The sequence below is a fragment of the Bos indicus genome, chromosome 1 (assembly GCF_029378745.1).
Source record: "Bos indicus isolate NIAB-ARS_2022 breed Sahiwal x Tharparkar chromosome 1, NIAB-ARS_B.indTharparkar_mat_pri_1.0, whole genome shotgun sequence".
Taxonomy (NCBI): domain Eukaryota; kingdom Metazoa; phylum Chordata; class Mammalia; order Artiodactyla; family Bovidae; genus Bos; species Bos indicus.
In genome coordinates this window covers 100,446,451-100,468,388 of record NC_091760.1, presented here as the reverse complement: position 1 = coordinate 100,468,388, position 21,938 = coordinate 100,446,451, and the positions used below count along the sequence as shown (strand labels likewise).

Here is a 21,938-nt window from a genome sequence, read left to right as displayed (position 1 = left end):
ATTATGCCTTAAACCTTTCCTTAACATATCTCTTCCAACAGGTCACAGTAACTGGACCCACCTTTCTCACACACAACCTTCTCCACAGGACTCTCCAGAGGGACTAGCTACATTTCTATTCCCTTGCACTCACCCAGAGAGAAGGAAAATGTTCTACCTGTTTGCTCCTCGGTGCTGCTTCCAGAACACTGCTCTGCTCTCATCGTTCAGCCAAGTTGCCTCTACTGAAGTTCCCACCATCCACTCACTGCCTTCACCAGTACCCAGAATCCTCTTCCACCTGAACCTCAGCAGTATGCTCAGTATTTCTCTCCATCACTTCTCTAAGGTGATGGTCTTGGAGACTCAATGTCTGTGTTCACCTAACATCCTGATGCTGAAAACCCTCCTACACGCTGACTGCTATGCATATTTAAAGTGCCTCTTCAGCCCCCTGACCATTATGACCAAACCTTGGACCTAAGCAGCAAGCTGAATGACCACACCTTCAAAATCCCAGACTTTCTTTGAGCGCTAACCACAATCTCCTTACCTCCTCCCTTTTAAACATCCCATAACTACCTATCACTGTGATGAAATAATAGCAACTGAAAGTGTCAGTTGCTCAGTTGTATCTGACTCTTTGTGACCCCTTAGACTGTAGCCTTTTAGGTTCCTCTGTCCATGGAATTCTCTAGGCAAGAGTACTGGAGTGGGTTGCCATTCACTTCTCCAGGGGATCTTCCTGACCCAGGGATTGAACCTGGATCTCCCACACAGGTGGCAGATTCTTTACTATGTTAGCCACCAGGGCAGCCCCATTAAGTTACTGGGTCCTCTACAAATCCAGGCTGAACAAGCCTACTGGGCTCCTATGGCTCTTCAGCAACCTATTTGCTCATTTGCTACTAAACCTCAAACGTAATTCCCACAGTGGCAACTCCAGATCTTCTCCATTCCCAATAACTCAAATTCACCCCCATTTCCCTTCCTTAATATGAACAGTTGATCTTGCCTTCAAATTTACTAAGAAGGTTGAGGTTTTCCTATAAAAGGCTTTTTCCGCAGCTTCCTGCCTCACTGCCTGTCAAACTGCTGCTGCTGCTAGCTAAGTCGTTTCAGTAGTGTCCGACCCTGTGCAACCCTATAGACGGCAGCCCACCAGGCTCCGCCGTCCCTGGGATTGTCCAGGCAAGAACACTGGAGTGGGTTGCCATTTCCCTCTCCAATGCATGAAAGTGAAAAGTGAAAGTGAAAAGTGAAAGTGAAAGTGAAGTCGTGCCCGACTCTTGGTGACCCCATGGAATGTAGCCCACCAGGCTCCTCCATCCATGGGATTTTCCAGGCAAGAGTACTGGAGTGGGGTGCCATTGCCTTCTCCAACTGCCTGTCAAAAGCAACCTCTAAAAAATGTACCATTACTATCACCTGTTTTCCATCTTTCCTGTCTCAAGGAAATGTGCCTTCTTTCCTTTGGTCAAGCCCTCCTCAAGGAGCCACCTCTTCAAAGCCCCAAGCAACTGACACCTCTCTGATTTAATCTTCAGTGTTTCCTCCACTAGTCAACCTATCCCTCAGCTACAAACTGGCTCCATCGTCTTCCACATAATAAAGTATTTCCTTGAGCCTCTTAAACCCTTGACAGGTCGCCCTCTGCTCTCATGTTCACTGAAACTTTAGCCTTTACTCATTTCCACCTGTCTTTCTTTTTCAACAACTTGAAATAAATTCTTACATCTGATGACAACCCAACCATCAAATCAAATGTCTTGTTTTTAAAAATTCTCACTCTCCGTAAATAACCATTTTAACATGATTTTCAGTTCATGTTACATTGGTTTCACACATATTATCTCATGCACTGCTCGAAACTCTGAAGTAGTCAGCAAGTACTGTTACACATGTTTACAAACATGGTAACATAAGACCAAGAAAGGTTACAGGTTAGATTTTTGTCTAAAAAGGTTAAATTTTTGTCTAAAATCACAAAACTAATTACATGAGTCAGGATTTTAATCTATATTGTCTAGCACAGGATTCTGTGACTTTGGTACCACTATTTTAGGCCAAATAATTCTCTGTTATGAGGGCTGCCCAGCTCATTGTCTAATGTTCAGCAGTACTCCTGACTGGTAGCCACTACACACCATTAGCCAAAAATATCCCTCTCAGTGGTGATAGCAAAATATATGTCCAGATATTGCCAAGTGTCTCCTGGGGGACAAAATTGCCCCCAGCTGAAAAACATTGGAATAAAACTATATTCAACTTTTTTCATTACAAATACATCAGTCAAAGCTGACTTCTCCATTTTTTTCTAAAGATGTTCTCTTTGACTTTTATCTCCTATGAAATTACATTACTTTGACTCTACTTCTCCCATTCTTTCTCTTCTCAGGCTCCTTTCGCTAGAGGGCTGGCAAATTATCTTAGAACTGCTGCTGCTGCTAAGTCACTTCAGTCATGTCTGACTCTGTGCGATCCCATAGACGGCAGCCCACCAGGCTCCTCTGTCCATGGGATTCTCCAGGCAAGAACACTGGAGTGAGTTGCCATTTCCTCCTCCAATGCATGAAAGTGGAAAGTCAAAGTGAAGTCGCTCAGTCGTGTCTGACTCCTAGTGACCCCATGGACTGCAGCCTACCAGGCTCCTCTGTCCGTGGGATTTTCCAGGCAAGAGTACTGGAGTGGGATGCCAAACTAGCCACCTGAAAACCTGCATTCCAAATCTTGGCCCTGACCTTTGACATGAGCAAGTTATTCAACTTTCGGTGTTAAATTACTTCATCTGTGGAACTGTAAAAAAGAGCAACTGTCTCTGAAGAGTGATATAAGCACTCAAAGAGATAAAACAGGATAAGCACTGTTGGTTGGTAAAAAACAGGTAGTGAGCAAATATTAAAGTTTTATTTGCCTCCATATTTTCTGAGCTTTATCCTTCATACCTGCCCTTTATCCTTCACACCCTTCTTCTCCTTTTTTATAAATTCTTAGGTGGCACATTTACTCTCTCAGCTTCAGCCAGCACATTAGAGTATAAACAAAACTCTAAGTCTTTGAAATTTGTTACAAGTAGAACTTAAATGTTCTTATAAAAACTAAAGCAAATGTGGATATGTTAATTAACTCAGTGGGGGAAATCCATTCACAATGTATATGTATATTAAACCATCATGTTGTACTCTTTAAATATAATTTTATTAGCCAACCAGACCTCAATAGGTCTGGGAAAAGAAAAAGGGGGAAGGAAGGAAGAAGCCTAAATGTAAACACCAGAAATTTTTCTCCAGCTCCATCATTTATTCTATCTCCTAGGCAATTCATTCTGGAATATCACTTATATATTTTACTTCTCCTTTCCTTTCTCACTGTGTTTGGTTCCATGTTTCCTTTATATTTCTTTCGCTACATTCTAATTCAAACTCTTCTCATCGGACCTTTTAATAGTCTTGTAAGTAGTCTCTCTGTCTCTGTACCAGTGGTAAAAGTAGCATACATGCATGCCTGAGGGAGCTCAGGAGAAGACCAAAGAGAGAAAAAGAAACATCTCTTCATATTTATATCATCCCTGATTAATGTCCATATTTTGTTTTACAATGCACATGACATATTAGTAAATTAGTATGCATATAAATAGATTATATCTATAAGCAAATAAAAAATTGTGGATAGCAAGTTCATTCTCAAAATGAATTCTTTATTGATATGGTACATGATCAAAAGAATGTGAATATCACTTGCTCTCTACTCTACTTACAAACTCCAAATGCACTGGATGTTGAGAAGATCAGCCAGTACACATCATTACCTTAAACTTGCCTTCAAAACTCTTAGGGAATTCCATTCACCCAGTGAAAAAAGTCAAGACTCAGAGTCTGGTTTTCAGTCCTCCTCCCATCCTGTCCAATCTTCCTTTATCTCCCACCTTCTGTGCCTCCCCACCCTACCCCAGGCTTTCACCCTCCTACTCAATTATGAGGTTTATGGGAACTGGCATTATGACTTATTCATCAATTTTCCTAACAAATATATCTAGCACACTCTCACATATTTTAGAGGTAAACTATTATTTCCCAAGCACAAAGGATTCATACACTAAATGGCAAAAATTACATAGTGACTTTTCCTGTAGATATTTTCATATGTGCCTTGTCTTCTACATTACATAAGGATCTCCTTGAGAACAAGGACAATTCACTATGAGACAAAGAAGGAACTTATAAATGCTATTGAATAAATAAATCAATAATCACAAAGAGTCAGCACTTTTAATATATTTACAACAACATCTAAAGCCTGGAACAATGTCTCAGAAAGATAATGAAAAATGCAAAGTGGATTATAAAACTTTTAACTCAAAAATTAAAGTCACATATCTCAGTAAGAGAAAGACAGTAAAGAATAAAAAGCTTTTTCAAAGCCAAAAAGGCTAGAAGTGCCAAATAAGGTATTTGTAAATGCCAACTGGTCCAATGAAAGTTTAATGATAGGTACATAAAAAGGAAAAAGCTCTATAAGTTAAAACTTACAAAGTCACGGATCTTGTACTAAAGAATAGAGAAGCAAAACAGTTTTCATTACATAAGGATACTCCTATTCTTTTAACCTTAAATATAATGTTATATTTTACAATACATAGTAAAGATAAAGAAATGCTATAGCTGGGAAATTTTAAAGCAGTTTTCCCTCGGGTATCTTCACACATGGAATCAACAACTTAAGAATAATTATTATTCAAGCAGAACATGAACATATTAAATAAATGTGATACAATAAAAAGGCAGAAAAAGTCTGTCATTTGTTATATCAAATAACCTCACTTTCACTTTAATACAGAACTATGTTGTTCTGCTTCCCATACTTGAAAACCAGAACCGAACTGAAAGGAGAAACTGAATTTAGAAAAATTCAACTGAAGGTGAATTTTTAAAATTCAATGTGCAGATGAAAACCAAAAACATATCTGAACAGTGAAAGTTGCATATTAACCCATAAAATTTAATCAAAATCCAATAATATGTAAAGCTTTTAAAAATAAGAATTGTAGGTTCTTAAGTATGGAAGGGAAGGCAAGATCTTAAAAAATAATTTATATATTCTTAGCAAACTGCTTGAGACTCAAATAGTGTTCTCTTACCTTAATAACATTTCCTTTATTTTGTGACATTGTGTATGATTGATTACCCAATTTGCCTACTTGTCCAGATTTCCAATGGTATCCACTTGACCTTCAATATATATCAATGGAAGACAAAATGTAATTACTAAATACATTTCTCCTTTTAATGAAAACAAATATATTTTCCCTGTTTCAGGAAATGGAAATTCAGTTGTTAACATGTAACAGACCACCACAAAATGAAAATGAAATATCAATAATGCCACAATAGCCTCAGTAATTCTAATATATAACTCTACTATATTTGGAAGATTTGAAAAGAAATGAATAAAAGTGAAATGTCCAAACACAGATGAAGAATTTCATTTTTAAAGACATTTACAATGACTAAAGATAGTTTTACTGATTTATAAGAAATTTTACAGATTGCCATGTAGTTTTAAAAGCTAAGTGTTCACAAATGTAAAGAGAAAAACGAAACAAAGCAATATGACCCAAATTCAGCAGATCGACTACGTGATGAATGCCTTATTAAGACTTCAAATTAGTTCCCACAGTGAAAGGTAACAGAGATTGCTAAGAAGGCAAAAGGTTTCATTTTATAGTTTCAAGGCACTTTCATTTGAGCCTCACAAAATCCTCTGAAGTCAACAGCAGGGACCTCAAGTCCCATTTTAAATAATAATAAGAAAAAAAGTTGCTCAAGATCACAGAGTTAATAAATAATAAAACCAAGACTGGAAAACCAAACTTTCATCTTCCTGACCAGTGAGTGGCAGGTTCTCATTTGGACTACGACATTTACTATCTATGTGACCTTAGAAAAGCATTTTAGTATTCTGAAAACCCAGTCAAGCTTTAGAACATTTTTGAAAACACCTAGAAAAGGTTCCTCCACTAATGGAAACCACTCTTGGGGGCTAATTTCAGGAACTCCATTTCACAGATATATTCATAGTCCGCTGAGGAGCCCAAACTAAGTCCAAAGCAGTGAAGTTTACAAAACAATAAAAAGACAAGAGAAAACAAAACCCCCAAAACAACAATAAAAAAGAGAGAACTGGCCATTGGATCATTAGGATAAGAACACCAAGACACACAATAAACTTTGTCACCTGGGATGATGTACCTCATTGAAATATCTTTGATTAAACCAATGCTCTCCAATATAAAAATAGTTTTTCTTAAAAAAAAAAAAAAAAAAGCCAATGCTCTGCTTATTAGATGTGAACGTGTTAATTGCTCAGTCATGTTTGACTCTTTGCTGCCCCAGGGACTGTAGCTTGCCAGGCTCCTCTCCATGGAATTCTCCAGGCAAGAATATTGGAGTCGGTTGCCATTCCCTTCTCCAGGGGATCTTCCTGACCCAGGGATCGAAACCGGCTTTCCTGCATTACAGGTAGATTCTTTACTGTCTGAGTCACCAGGGAAGAACTGGAAGTTCTTGACATAAACATAAAACAGTTGTTGACATAAGGACCTCAGCTTATAATGAGGAGATCAGTTTATTTCTCTAAAATTCTTTAAAAGTGTCACCTACCCTCGTTCTTCCTTTTCTTTGTTCCTTGTTAATTGGAACTCTTGTAGTTTTTTTTCCATCTCTTGGTTCTCCAACTCTAGTTGCACTTTCTCCATTCTCAGTTCTTGAGCATTTCTGAACAAGATTTAAGTGCAGATGATTTAAATGTAAAATTTCATTTGAGGTAAACAAACAAACCCTTCCAAAAAAAAGAAAAAAGGCAAAATAATTTTATAGTCCTATTTGTCCTTACTAAAAAATTTAATTAAAATTAGGAGTAATAAATATGTGATAGCATATTTTAACTACTTCCTTTTTTGTCTTTGAAATACAGTTTTTAAAGCTAGCATTTGCCATCAATTAATATTCTCCTCAAGCAAGGTACAACTTCAAATCTTGGACTTTTGTTTTTCATAATACATTGCTAGAAGTTTCAAATTATATTCACTTTATGCATGAGCTATGTCTTTATATATGCACAAATATCCATGACACACAAATAGAAAATAAACTAAAAATCATTTTCTAATTTTCATACTGCCTTCAAAGGATTCAAGTAGTTTGAATCACAGTGTTTAAAATAACTATTCTGTATAGGCAGAATACATATTTTTGCTAAATAAATCATCTTGGAAAACTTCAATAAATTTCTACCTTTATGCCATGCATGTACAATACGAAAGAAAGAAAGAGAGAAGAGTTTGCTTGGGGCCTATTAGGCAAAAAGCACCTGTTAAGAGTTTTGGTTGAGGAGCCATCAAAGGGATAAATGGAAACTGAGGCAAGCACCACTGATTGTTTCCACAAAGGAAAGCAACAAAAAGAAAACTTTCTGAGGATAGAGCAGAGCCCCCTAACAGATTCCTGTACAGAAGATTCTGTAATAATGTCTGAGTCTCATCAAGCTTTTGACAGCTTGATTTCCTTTGTCTTACAACTCTGTTCTCTTGTCAGCATTAGTCACTCACTCTCTCTGCTTTGTAGAAGTAAAGCAACCTAGTTCTCTAGTTTTCATTATCTGTCATGAGTTTAAATCTTTTCATTATTTCATTGGTGCTTTATTATAATTAAGCAATGTGGGCCACTTGGGTATGTGTGCTATGGCAAGGAACCAAAATAAAAATAAAGAAGATAAGAAAGGGAAATAATTCAGAGATAGCGATGAGTCACCAAAGAGCAAGTGAGTCAAAGATATGACCCCAAGTCCAGGGAGATAAATGGAAAGTTCAGTTCAGTTCAGTTCAGTTGCTCAGTCGTGTCCATCTCTTTGCGACCCCATGAACTGCAGCACACCAGGTCTCCCTGTCCATCACCAACTCCCGGAGTTCACTCAGACTCACATCCATCGAGTCAGTGATGCCATCCAGTCATCGCATCCTCTGTCGTCCCCTTCTCCTCCTGCCCCCAATCCCTCCCAGCATCAGAGTCTTTTCCAATGAGCCAACTCTTCGCATGAGGTGGCCAATGTACTGGAGTTTCAGCTTTAGTATCATTCCTTCCAAAGAAATCCCAGGGCTGATCTCCTTCAGAATGGACTGGTTGGATCTCCTTGCAGTCCAAGGGACTCTCAAGAGTCTTCTCCAACACCACAGTTCAAAAGCAGCAATTCTTCGGGGCTCAGCCTTCTTCACATGGAATATTAATTAGAGGGTGCAAAGCTGAGTAAGGAAGCCAGTTAAGAGACTATTAATATTGTGCTGGTCTGACTAGATGGAGACAGTGGGGACAAAAATGGCAACATTCGAGGACTATAAGGAAACAGAATTAACTGGACCTAAAAACCGATCAGGGAAGGGAAAAGGAAGAAACCTGAGCTAACCCTAGGAGCTGTTTCCTGAACGAGGTCACTCTTGGGTAGGCTGTGGGCACAGTTCAGAATTATTGGCCCAAAGTCTCAGTAGCTTACAACACTTTCCACATGGCCTCCAGAGAAAGAGTTCAAAAAGCACAAATGTGACTGTGTCACTTATTTGCTTACAAAATCTTAATGTTTTGGAAAATCTCACTGTGGTAAAAAAGGAACTAGCCTCCTGACCAAGTGGTCAAATTGATTCTGTGGGCTTCTGTGGATCTGAAACAAGATAGAAGATTCCTCCTGGAGACAGCAGACCCAGAAGGGCAGACCCTGAAGTTGATCCTACAAAGACCATGTCAACACAGCAAATCTGAGAGGCAGAAACAACCCACTAAAACTGTGTGGAGGCTGGGAAACAGAGACAGGAGTTGGAGAACTCTAACATGTCAGACAATATTAAGACACCTGTGAAGACAATGTCAAACAAACAAAAATAAAAAAAAACTTGGAACAAGGAAAGAGCAAGAAAAGAAACTCCAGAGCAATGACCTTAGAATGGGGGATCCAAGCCTGGTTTCTATAGGTTGTGAATCATGGATGAATCAAGGAGACATACAGGCCAGGGAACAGTGACTCCCCCTCATCTCCAAGACAAATCCTAAACTCCTTAGTGTGGCATACAAATTAATTTATTAACTAGGTGACTTGCAATTCTCTCCAATTTTTTTCTATAAATCTTAGCGAACTGGCTATGCCTGAAAGTCGCCAGACTACGTGTCTGTGTGCCTTTGCACACATTTCACCCAGTAACCACCCAAGTAACTGCATCTTTCAGACAAGACCTCCTCACATCTGCCCTAGCAGTTTGGGCTATATTCTCATAACTGCCTGTGCTTTAATATCACACCATGTTTCATATGACTCTGTAGATACAATTCTATATATTCGCATCCTCCACAAGCTACCTGAGGGCAAAGACTGTGACTTCTTTCTTTTGTATCCATCATTCCTTAGCACAGTGTGTAGAATATGTGTACTTAACAAACGTTGAATGAATGTTTAAAGGTAAATACACACAGACTTAAAACATATCACCAAAATGCACGGCCCATTTCTTTTGCATTAAAAAAAGGAAAATTGGCAATACTAGCAATTAGATAGCTCCATTCCCTACCAAAAGCTAATAAACCTAATAATGATAATGCCATATAACATCTTCCAGTTGACACAACGCTTTTACACACAATATCTCAAAGGTGAAGTGACAGTTAGGAAAGTTCTGAAGACACTAAGTAACCACAGTACTATTGATCTGGATCAAGGAACTCAGAAACTAAAATTAAAATATCAATACTCTGCCCCTAGCCCATGCTGGCTGGTTCTGAATAATATTTGAGACAAAGGCCTTGGAAATTTCCAGTGATTCTAGATGACCTCAAAGGGAAAGAGTACATTGAACCTTTTGGTACCCCTACAAGTCCTGAAATTCCCACAATACCCAGAATTGTTTGGTTCAGGCTGAATGCATCTTCCAGGCAATCTAGGACAGAAGGTACCCTTCCTAGGAGAACTGACTCAAGGTAATGTCCTTTAACATTGAAAAGTGCAAGGGTAGTCATTGATATATTTTTTTATAATTTTTTTAAAATTTATTTCTTTTTAATGAGAGGATAATTGCTTTACAATGTTATGTTGGTTTCTGCCATACATCAACATGAATTAGCCATAGGTATACTCACTGAGAGAGTAGCACTGAAATAGATACATTACGTTACCTGACCTGCCTCTTGAGAAACCTATATCCAGGTAAGGAGGCAACAGTTAGAACTGGACATGGAACAGCAGACTGGTTCCAAATAGGAAAAGGAGTACATCAAGGCTGTATATTGTCACCCTGCTTATTTAACTTATATGCAGAGTACATCATGAGAAATGCTGGGCTGGAAGAAGTACAAGCTGGAATCAAGACTGCCGGGAGAAATATCAATAACCTCAGATATGCAGATAACACCACCCTTATGGCAGAAAGTGAAGAGGAACTAAAAAGCCTCTTGATGAAAGTGAAAGAGGAGAGTGAAAAAGTTGGCTTAGAGCTCAACATTCAGAAAACAAAGATCATGGCATCTGGCCCCATCACTTCATGGGAAATAGATGGGGAAACAGTGGAAACAGTGTCAGACTTTATTTTGCGGGGCTCCAAAATCACTGCAGATGGTGACTGCAGCCATGAAATTAAAAGACGCTTACACCTTGGAAGCAAAGTTATGACCAACCTAGATAGCATATGAAAAAGCAGAGACATTACTTTACCAACAAAGGTCCGTCTAGTCAAGGCTATGGTTTTTCCTGTGGTCATGTATGGATGTGAGAGTTGAACTGTGAAGAAGGCTGATTGCCAAAGAATTGATGCTTTTGAACTGTGGTGTTGGAGAAGACTCTTGAGAGTCTCTTGGACTGCAAGGAGATCCAACCAGTCCATTCTAAAAGAGATCAGCCCTGGGTGTTCTTTGGAAGGAATGATGCTGAAGCTGAAACTCCATTACTTTGGCCACCTCATGCGAAGAGTTGACTCATTGGAAAAGACTCTGATGCTGGGAGGGATTGGGGGCAGGAGGAGAAGGGGATGACAGAGGATGAGATGACTGGATGGCATCACTGACTTGATGGACATGAGTTTGAGTGAACTCCAGGAGTTGGTGATAGACAGGGAGGCCTGGCGTGCTGCGATTCATGGGGTTGCAAAGAGTCGGACACGACTGAGCGACTGAACTGAACTGAACCATGTGTAAAATAGCTAATGGGAGGGAAGTTGCTGTAGAGTGCAGGGAACTCAGCTTAGTTAGTGATTTCTTTTCCCCGTTTAAAGGTTTCTCACCTTGACAGTCTCTCTCAATTTCAATTGCTTTCAGTTCTTCAGGGTGATTCTTTTATAATTTTGAATACGTGTTAGTAAAATTAGTAACTTTCTGTTAAATTGCTTCAATAGTTGATGGTCCCAATTCGCATAGATTCTTGTGCCATAAATATTTTTAGTCTCATTTTAAACCATAATAGATTTATAATCTTTCAAATCTATTCTCTTATAAAAATATAGCAATGTGAAGAAAATGGAGATGAGAATTCACAAAATTTTACTTCAACTCTAACAGCTTCACATGAAAAGTATTTAAATTATAATACATAGAAACTTTTGCAACTTCTTCTACTTAAGTAATAAACATATATGCACTTACTTATATTTTAGCTTTACAGAACTTCCAGGTTTTCCCCATGGAAGAACCACAAAATCTTTGGTGTTCATGATTTTCTTAGTATTACCTAAAAATTATTGTGATTTGTGAAAACTTCTGAAAAAGTAACAAAGGCAAAAGAATTACTTCAGAGGTAAAATGATTACATTAAAGATTTGAAACTACATATAATTCAGGAAAAATTTTAAACCAGAAATAATTTTAAGAGAAGAGGTCAAATCAAAGGTTAAGCAACAAGAAATTATTATATATGCTATATATAAGTTATACAAATAACTACATACTAATATAGCTATAGCTATAACATATCTGATGGAACAAAAATTTTACCAAAAATTACATAGCACAAGACTGTGGAAACATTCAACTGAAAATGAAGAATAAAATCATTAAAACAAAAAAAGCACATATTCTGACTCTTTCTATGATTAAGATTACAAAAATATATATCAGATATTTGTTCCCAGCCAAAAATAAAATCCAGAGCTAAATATAGTGAAAAGAACCTTAGAAACACAATTCAAGCTCAAAAACTTTATATATATATATATATATATATATATATATATGTTAATGTAAAATAAGAATTAAGGTATGCAGTAATTACCCTAAGGCAGTCTAATAATCTCATTTATCAAAAAACTGTAACAATACTCTGCTACCATCAGAAATTAGCATATTGAGAAAGAATTTTTCAACAAGAAATGAAACAAAAAAAGATTTTTTGCCTAACTCAAGTTAACCAGAAAATTAAGTTATTCAGAACACCCTATTTCCTGAGTATCCAAGTTATTCGAGGTTCTAGAATCATTTACTCTGTAACGCTGAATTACTGAATCGCATGCACAACTATTGGGCTTCCCTGGTGGCTCAGTTGGTAAAGAATCCGCCCACAATGCGGGAGACCTGGGTTCGATCCCTGGGTTGGGAAGATCCCCTGGAAGAGGGCATGGCAATCCACTCCAGTATTCTTGCCTGGAGAATCCCCAAGGACAGAGGCACCTGGCGGGCTGCAGTCCATGGGGTCGCAAAAGAGTTGGGCACAACTGAGAAACTAATCACAGCATATGCACAATTATTAGATTTTTATATGAATAAAAACTTTCAAAGTTCAGACACTTTTAAATATAAGAGGCAATATCATGGAGTCCATAGTATAAAGACTCAAACTATCTGATACCATCATTTTATATATGTGCTATAACCCCTACAAATATTTATTAAGGCTCTATTATACGCACAGCACTAAACTGAGAGATATGAAGGACTCAAGGAGAAGATCTGCTTTCTGGCTCCCATAGTGTAGAGTCAAACAGGGCACAAAAGACCTATATATAAACACCATAAAACAAGGTAGGAATTACAGAGGCTATAAAATTTACAGATATAAGAAGGGAGCCAAAGAAGAGAATTCAAGCTGGCTAGCGTTTAACCTGGGGCTTTAATGTGAAAGGAGGCTAATATATGAACATGTGGACTGGATGAACTTTCCTCACTGCGGGGGGGAAAGCAGCTCTTGAATGGAGAGGGGAAAGTAGGTGTAAATTTGGAAATGTAGGCTGAGGCCCAGTATGGGTGACTTAAGTGCCTAAAAAGCATTTGGAAAGCAGAATACAGAATGTAGCTAATGAGAGTTCCTTACAAAACTTTTTTTTTTTTAACTTTCTATTTTGTACTGAAGTAAAGCATCTGCGCCCAAGGCGGGAGACCTGGGTTCAATTCCTGGGTCGGGAAGATCCCCTGGAGAAGGAAATGGCAACCCACTCCAGTATTCTTGCCTGGAGAATCCCATGGATGTAGAAGCCTGGCAGGCTACAGTCCATGGGGTCGCAAAGAGTCGGACACGACTGAGTGACTTCACTTCCTTCACTTTCTTCAATAGCTGATTAACAAACAATGTTGTGACACCCTCAGGTGAACAGCGAAGGGACCTAGCCACATATATACGTGTAACCATTCTCCCCCAAACTCCCATCCCATCCAGGCCACCACACAACATTGAACAGAGCTCCATGTGCTATACAGTAGATCCTTGTTGGTTATCAATTTTAAACACAGCAGTGTGTATATATCCATCTCAAACTCCCCAACTATCCCTTTCTCCCATCTGTTCCCCAACCCTGAAACCATAAGTTAGTTCTGCAAGTCTGTAGGTCTCTTTCCATTTCGTAAGTAAGTTCATTTGTATCATTTCTTTTTAGATTCCACGTATAAAGGATGTTATACGATATTTCTCCTTTGTCTGACTTACTTAATTCAGTATGAAAATTTTATAAGGAAGAAGAGGAAATAAATCTGGAAGCTTTGCTCAAAGACTCAGGAGAGACGACATCAGAATAGGAGTGAGTGAAGTGAAAGTCGCTCAGTCACGTCTGACTCTTTGCGACCCCATGGACTATACAGTCCATGGAATTTCCCAAGCCAGAATACTGGAGTGGGTAGCCTTTCCCTTCTCCAGGGGATCTTCCCAACCCTGAGTAAATACACTATCAAGTATAACAAAATAGGAATAATTAAGTGTAAATCTATTGTCCACACAATCGAATGAATCAAATCTCTGGGGGATTATTTTATAATTTCAATGATGCAACCACTGATAAAACATTTTTGGAATGTCTCTTCTGAGACTGTCTGCTGAGTCCACAAACACACAAATCTACTTTGCTATTCCTCATTCAAAACTAAAAATTATACTGTCCAGCAGGAGCAACTGTTCTGTTCACTCAAATCTAGTTTCAAGTTACTTGCTTCCAGAAATCAAATCAAGCCTGGAAGGATAGATTTTTACTACTTTGGAAAAATTCTGAAGGAATTTATTCTTTGAAGAGAATTCCAAAACGGAATTATACAAAATAATTTTACATTGTAAGTAACATAATGGCTATATAATAAGACTAGGTTTATTTGTGCCTTCAATCAACAGTTATTCAGCTGCTCCTTTCTGATGCATATTGCGAGTCCTGAAGTCACAATGGTAAATAAGACATGGCTTCTTCCCTCAAAGAACTCACAATCAAAGGGAAAAATCACACAAATAAAGACAACACCGTGGGACATTTTGAAAGGAGAAAGTACTAGGAGAGACATCAAACTCAGACTCATTTCTCCACCACCCAGTCCTGTCTTTCAAAGCTGAAATCAGTGTCAAAGAGAACTAAAGAAATCACAGGAATGAAAAACCAAATTTGGTTTGCTCCTATCCTTTCTTTGTAGGTGAAACTTTTCGTCTCATTTCTATCAAACAGAGGCTACAAAAGATACCTTTTAAAAAATTCTAGAACATAGAGTAACATAGTCTATGTATCCCTTTTTGATTTTTATCAGAAACCCAACTGCCAGATCCTCAGTCTACTGTCAGTAAGTTTTCCATGAAAAGTTCCATAATGCAATCATTATCATTATCATTAAAAAAAAAAAGAATGCCCCAAATTAATATGTCTGATTAATTACAATAACTTAAATTGACTTAGTTTCATTTATGCATTGATATATACAATACAATTTTATATGTGTATGTACATTATGCATAAAGCTGAATGGATACATGAAGACTGAAATGAATGAAAGAAAAATCTGTAAATTTCATTAGGGTGAGATAATTCAGATTTACAGCTCTGCTGATAATGTTACTTAACCAATAAATAGTCTTATTCAGTGGGCATTTTGCTTCACTGAATGCAATTAGTAAGGCTTCTTCTCAATTAAAGGTTTTATCAAGTCACACACATGAGTCAATTTTCTTGCATGAAGAAAAAAGGAAAATTATAATTGTGAGTCATGCTGTTCTGCCTATTTCCTTTCCTAAAACCAACAGAGAATTAGTCACCTTTCTTTGGACAATAAGGATATAACAACGCGAGTAGGAAGACTACCAAAGCACAAAACTTTAGTCTCCTAATGGAACCAGGGAAATACAGATAAACTATTATGCAAACCTCATAATTCCATACGTCCTTTGATCTTTTTTTTTTCTTATAACTGAATAGCAAAAGTTCAGTAGTTGCTTGGAAAGTTTTCTTGTTCCCTGATTTACTAGACTGCATCATTTTTCTGTCCTCAACTTTGTTATCCCCCGATACAAATACAAAATATGACCCAGAATGGCTCATGTATTTTGTTTGTTTTTGTTTCTCATTTTATTTTTTAATTGGTGAAAAGTCAATTAACAGTATTGCGTTGATTTGGGTCATCTAACAATGCAAATTTGTCATAATTATATGTATATGTCCCTTCCCTCCTGAGCCTCCCGAGCCTCTCCCCATTCTACCCCTCTAGGTCATCACAGAGCACCAGGCTGGGCTCCCTGTGTTATTTAGCAACTTCCCACTATTTTACACATGACAGTGTATGTATCTCAATACTACTTTCTTAGTTCATCCCACCCTCACCTTCTCTGTTGTGTCCACAAGTCTGTTCTCTGCTAGGTTCATCAGTACCATGTTTCTAGCTTCCATATATATGTGTTATCATATGATACTCGTTTTTCTGACTTCACTCTGTATAAGAGGCTCTAGGCTCATCTACCTCATTACAACTGACTCAAACTCTTTCCTTTTTATGGCTGACTAACACTCCATTGTATAAAAGCATCATAACTTCTTTATCCATTCATCTCTCACGGACATCTAGGTTGCTTCTATGTGCTGACTATTGTAAATATTGCTCCAATGAACACTGGGGTACATGTGTCTTTTAGAATTGTGGTTTTCTCAGGGTATATGCCCAGTAGAGGAATTCCTGGGTCATATGGTAGATTTATTCCTAGTTTTTTATGGAATCTCCATACTGTTTTCCATAATGACTGCATCAGTTGACATTCTCACCAATAGACAGATGGCCAATAAACACATGAAAAGATGATTAATAATGCTCATTATTAGAGAAGTGTAAATCAAAGCTACAACGGTGAAGGTATCACCTCACACCAGTCAGAATGGCCATCATCAAAATCATCTACAAACAATGTATTCTGGAGAGGGTGTGGAGAAAAGGGAACCCCCCAGCCTATGATGTTCTAAATCATCCTTTTTCATAAGTTCCCACTTTGGGAAAGCAATCCAAAGATCGAGGCCTGCCATCACAAAATGGAAACAAGAAATTTACTAATGGAAATTCAAAGTATTCAAAAGTTGCCCTAGGCAAAGACAATTTACCATCACACCATTGGCAGAATGCGCTATTTGGGAAACCACTGTTTTCATGTAATGGAAAACTTATCTTTTCTAAGGTTAGTTGATTCTTCTAACCATCCAGATAATCTTAGACTTGAAGATTTAAAAGTCAATAAATAAGGATTTTTCCTTGCTTTAGCACATACTGCTGCTGCTAAGTCGCTTCAGTCATGTCAGACTCTGTGTGACCCCATAGATGGCAGCCCACCAGGCTCCCCCGTCCCTGGGATTCTCCAGGCAAGAACACTGGAGTGGGTTGCCATTTCCTTCTCCAATGCGTGAAAGTGAAGTCGCTCAGTCGTGTCCAACTCTTAGTGACCCGGTAGACTGCAGCCTACCAGGCTCCTCCATCCATGGGATTTTCCAGGCAAGAGTACTAGAGTGGGGTGCCATCGCCTTCTCCATTAACACATACTAAAGGGGTCTAATAAGCAAGCTATTTTGAATAGATTAAAATGTTTACCATTGTACTAAGAAATTAAAGACCCAAGCAAGAAATGTTAAATGAAAATGAATTTAATTAAAACTGCTTAAATTAATAAAAAAGGTAATATTTTATCTGTCTGATATGATCCTTATTTTAAATGCATATGTATTACATATGCAATATATTTTAATATTAAAATATAATATTATGCTATATATAATATTTTAAAATTAACATCTTTTTTAAAAGCTAAAGAAAGGACTATAAACACATGATCCATAGCATAATATCTTGTGCTTGTGAGTGGCCTACTAAATAAGCACATGTCATTTTCTCCTACCATAGGCCCTGAAAGTAAACCAGGGATTAATATCATGGCTGCATTCAATATTTCAGCCAATTAAGATAATTAAGCACTCCCTCACAGCACTAAATGGTACCTAAGTCACCCACTTTTTACCTTCTATGTGCAGGTTCATTTACAAAAAACTGAAAAAGTTCAGCTTTACATCAAGGGGTAAGATACCCTTTTAAAATAATTTCTAACTAAAACTGAAAAGTAGTCCTGTGAAAATGACAATGGGATGTTACTACCCATAAAAAAGGAATGAAATGGACCTAGAGGTTATAATACTAAGTGAAGTACTGAAAGTGTTAGTTGCTCAGTAGTGTGTAACTCTTTGCGACCCCATGGACTGTAACCCACCAGGCTCCTCCGGCCATAGAATTCTTCAGGCAAGAATACTGGAGTGGGTAGCAATTCCCTTCTCTGGGGTAATCTTCCTGACCCAGGGAACGAACCTGGATCTCTTGCTTTGCAGGCAGAATTTTTACTGTCTGAGCCACCAGGGGAAAATAAAGACAAATATCATATGATATCACTTATATGTGGAATCTAAAAAAATGATACAAATGAACTTACTTACAAAACAGAAAGAGACCCACAGACATAGAAAACAAACTTATGGTTACCAAAAGGGAAAGGGTAGGAGAAAGGATAAAATATACAGACTACTATATACAAAATAGATTACCAACAAGGACCTACTGCATAGCACAGAGAACTATACTCAATATCTTGTAATAACCTATAATGGAAAGAATCTAAAAAACAGCATATATATATATATATATATATATATATATATATATATATATCTGAATTATTTTGCTGTATACCTGAAAATCAACACAACACTGTAAATGAACTACATTTTAATATATTTTTTCAATAAAATAAAAATGATAATATTAAAAGATACCAAGTTTACACTCAAGAGACCTTTGTGTGAGAGGGGTCTGAGCCTCTTTGTTTATCCATTGTAAGATGCTGTGGGCCTCCTCGTCCCTAATTTGCAGAATATCAAACAAAAGGTCTTTGATTCATGGCTATAAAGCTGTGAGCTCCTAAAGGGCTTCAGAGAGTTCAGGGTTCAGGGAAAGGGGTAGTCTTAGAAACTACCTTGAGAAGTAAGTGAGGGGAGCAGCAAGGCTCTGCTTTATTCATAGCTGCTCTGATTTCAAGTCTATTTTTAACATAATGAGCCTCTGGGTCAGACTTAAACTCTTCTGGAGCTTAAAAAGTCATTTGAAAGGCATAATAATAAAGTAATATATAATTACTATTACCTCTATATCAACTAAAACTTTATGTGATTACATATAATAAGTTCTAAATTTATAAACCATACCTTTTAGAAACTTAAGTCCTTTTATATATTGATAGTCTATTTCTCCCATCCGTTCTCATACATGCCACTGTTATCCAAGGTGTTCTCTTGTGAACATCTTTCAGGCCTGGAAAAATTAAGGCACCCATCAAAGATTGGTGACAAACCAGAAATTATGATTTTATTCTCAGTCCTGTTAGATCCTCTTTGGATTTAAAATCTACAACTTAAAATAACTAATCTATATCATTCAGATTTTTCCCACTGTTGTACACTTAACCTGTCATAAAAAGAACTGTTTGACCAAAACTATTTTCTAAATTTTACAGCAATTTATTTAGACACCACTGAAACCCTAGTGCATAACAAATTGCTCCCATGTATTTAGTCTCTAAATGGTTCCCCCTAAACACAGGGGAAAAATACCTAGCTACTCTGCTTAGTAGTTAAGATCCTGCATTATGCATTCCAATCTTCCTAAGCCTTATGCCTTATTTTCCACTTTCTCAGCTCACCAACTTTTATTTTGTCAGTGCCCAGTTCAAAGGCCACCTCTATCATGAAGGTTTCTTCCATTAGAAATGAGATTCTCTCCTGTAAGAACATGTGTAATAATGTGTATTACACTCATTTGCTACTACTATATGCTGTCATGTGTTTTTATTTATTTATTTTCTGCTTTGCTTATATAAAGGTTATTTCCCCAAGTATCCCAAATATTTGAAGGCAGACCTACCATTGAATTTTGAATCCCCAGCAATTAGTACAGTGCCCACACACAGTGTACTATCAGTAATAACGTGCTGCTGCTAAGTCTCTTCAGTCGTGTCCGACTCTGTTCGACCCCATAGACGGCAGCCCACCGGGCTCCCCTGTCCCTGGGATTCTCCAGGCAAGAACACTGGAATGGGTTGCCATGTCCTTCTCCAATGCGTGAAAGTGAAAAGTGAAAATGAAGTCGCTCAGTCGTGTCCAACTCCTAGCGACCCCATGGACTGCAGCCCACCAGGCTCCTCCGTCCATGGGATTTCCAGGCAAGAGTACTGGAGTGGAGTGCCATCGCCTTCTCCAATAATGTGCTAGTTTTTAGTATTTAATTTTTTCCCACTGCTTTAAATTCAATGAACAATCTACCCAACGGAAAAAAAAAATTAAACCAAACACACCCATTTTGTTTTCTTTTTTCCATGTGTCATATACCAGGTAAAGCACTGAGGAACAAAGTGAACCAGGCAAGGATAGTACTAACCCTCATTAAACTTACACTCTGATGGAGGTAGGAAAAAATTTAAAAGCAAGTAATTGTGGGAAGTATTAGTGATTTCAAGGAAATAAAGGACTGAGATTCTTTCAAATAATTAATTTGTGACACAACTGGCAATACTATGGGAGGTCAGGACAGACCTCTAGCAGACTCTAGGCAAGGTGCTAGAGGGAAGTAGAGGTAGGGGTGTGTGTGTGTGTGTGTGTGTGTGTGTGTTTGTGTGTGTGTGTGTTTCATCTTCCATAAACATACAGTTAGCATAGTTCTAATCCTGGGTAGCTAACTTTGTACTTTTTTAACGTCTTGCTACCTCCATATATAAACACACGTAAGTGAAATATTTATCTGAGCTCCTCTAACGCTGACGAGGAAGAAAAAACTCCCACAGCTTCAGATTTCTCAGGAATCTGGCACCCCTCACCGAGATCTTTACTTGGGAAGAGTTGACTTCTAAGAATGAAGTGCCTGCATGTGGCTGCCTGGGAAGAAGGAAGGTTACAAAAGGGGCGTGAAAATGATTTGTCAGGGCACCAAATTTTTCAAGATTCAAAAACTTCTTTCCAAAAGTCTGCGTTATAGAAAGGGTACAAGTGATGTGAAGAAGCCCCACGTTTCACTATCTGGGGTTCACCCTCGTTCATGAATCCAATAGCATCACTGCCTGTAAAGTCTTTTGTTTGGAGAAAAGACGCTCAACTCCGGAAGTCAAGCCACTTCCTGCAGCCCGCGTGCCTGGCCCAGTGTAAGACACACGGCAGGTGTTCAACTAACACCTGCTGGACCTGCACCCCCAGCTTCCCCCGGAGTCCAGTCTCCTTTCCTGCTGTCCCACCCGCTCCTGCACCACCCACACCCAGCGCGCTGCCCGCTAAGCCGACTGCGAAGCCCACCGCCCGCCGCCACCGCAACCAGCCGACCCACCTGGAGCCCCCAGACGTCGGCGTCACTCTAGCAAGCCGCAGCCAGCAGCCCAGAGCTTCCGCCTTGGTCTCCTTGGTTACCGCGTTACCTCGGTACCCATAGCAACCAGAAGGCTTGGTACTGTGGCCGTCGGCCCGCAGAGGGAGCAAGGGAGCCCTTTAGAATGGGAGGAAGAAGGAGAGAGCGGAAGAGAAAGAGAAAAGGGAAAGGGCGGGTGCTGGAAGCTTTGTGCCCGAGTGGGTAACAGTTGGCTAACACTTACTGAGCCCCTGCTATATTCTAGAAAGTTTGAATAACAACACAAAATTACAGAGCTAGCAAATGGCAGACCCACGAAGAATTAACCCAAGCAGTTCAGAACTCTCACATACATACTGTTCAGTGGCTTACCAAAGGTCACAATAGGCAGTCAGAACTAGAATCTAAGTCTTTGACAAGCCTAAAACGCTCTTTTCCTTATATCAAATATACGACACATGGGGGGCGGGGGTGTAAGAGTTGAGAGAGACGTTTCTCTCACAATCTACTCACACTTCTCAACTTTTCCCTTCCAGAGAGTCACCTGTAGTGAACTTATTTTTGGATTCCTAAATAGGCTGTAGTTTTTAATCTCTGTTTTTACTTACACTGCAAGTAGGATATCTGCTTTGTTCTGCTGAGCTGGGCTTAGTCTCAGTCATGTCCGACTCTTTGCGACCCCATGGACGATTTAACTCCCCAGGCTCCTCTGTCTATGGGGATTCTCCTGACAAGAATACTGGAGTGAGTTGCCATGCCCTCCTCCAGGGATCTTCCCAACCCAGGGATTGAACTCAGGTCTCC

The 21,938-nt window shown here is 38.6% G+C and overlaps 1 protein-coding gene across 8 annotated transcripts in view; it reads right to left on the bottom strand.

Moving 5' to 3' along the window:
• Nucleotides 1-21,213, bottom strand: part of ZBBX (zinc finger B-box domain containing) — a 124,966-nt gene extending 103,753 nt beyond the window's left edge. For 3 of the 8 annotated variants that reach the window (XM_070792218.1, XM_070792223.1, XM_070792221.1), the window contains exons 1-5: nt 21,117-21,213; nt 18,953-19,058; nt 11,646-11,730; nt 6,639-6,752; nt 5,117-5,207 (exon numbers count right to left, since the gene is read on the bottom strand). In XM_070792218.1, the coding sequence (XP_070648319.1) occupies nt 5,117-5,207; nt 6,639-6,752; nt 11,646-11,730; nt 18,953-19,001 (339 nt within the window). In that variant the 5' untranslated portion in view covers nt 19,002-19,058; nt 21,117-21,213. Of the gene's footprint in view, nt 1-157; nt 526-3,787; nt 4,230-5,116; nt 5,208-6,638; nt 6,817-11,645; nt 11,760-18,952; nt 19,059-21,116 lie in introns of those variants that run through there. The other 5 variants (XM_070792233.1, XM_070792240.1, XM_070792227.1 and 2 more) reach the window with 4 other exon arrangements.
• Between the last annotated feature and the right edge of the window lie 725 nt (nt 21,214-21,938).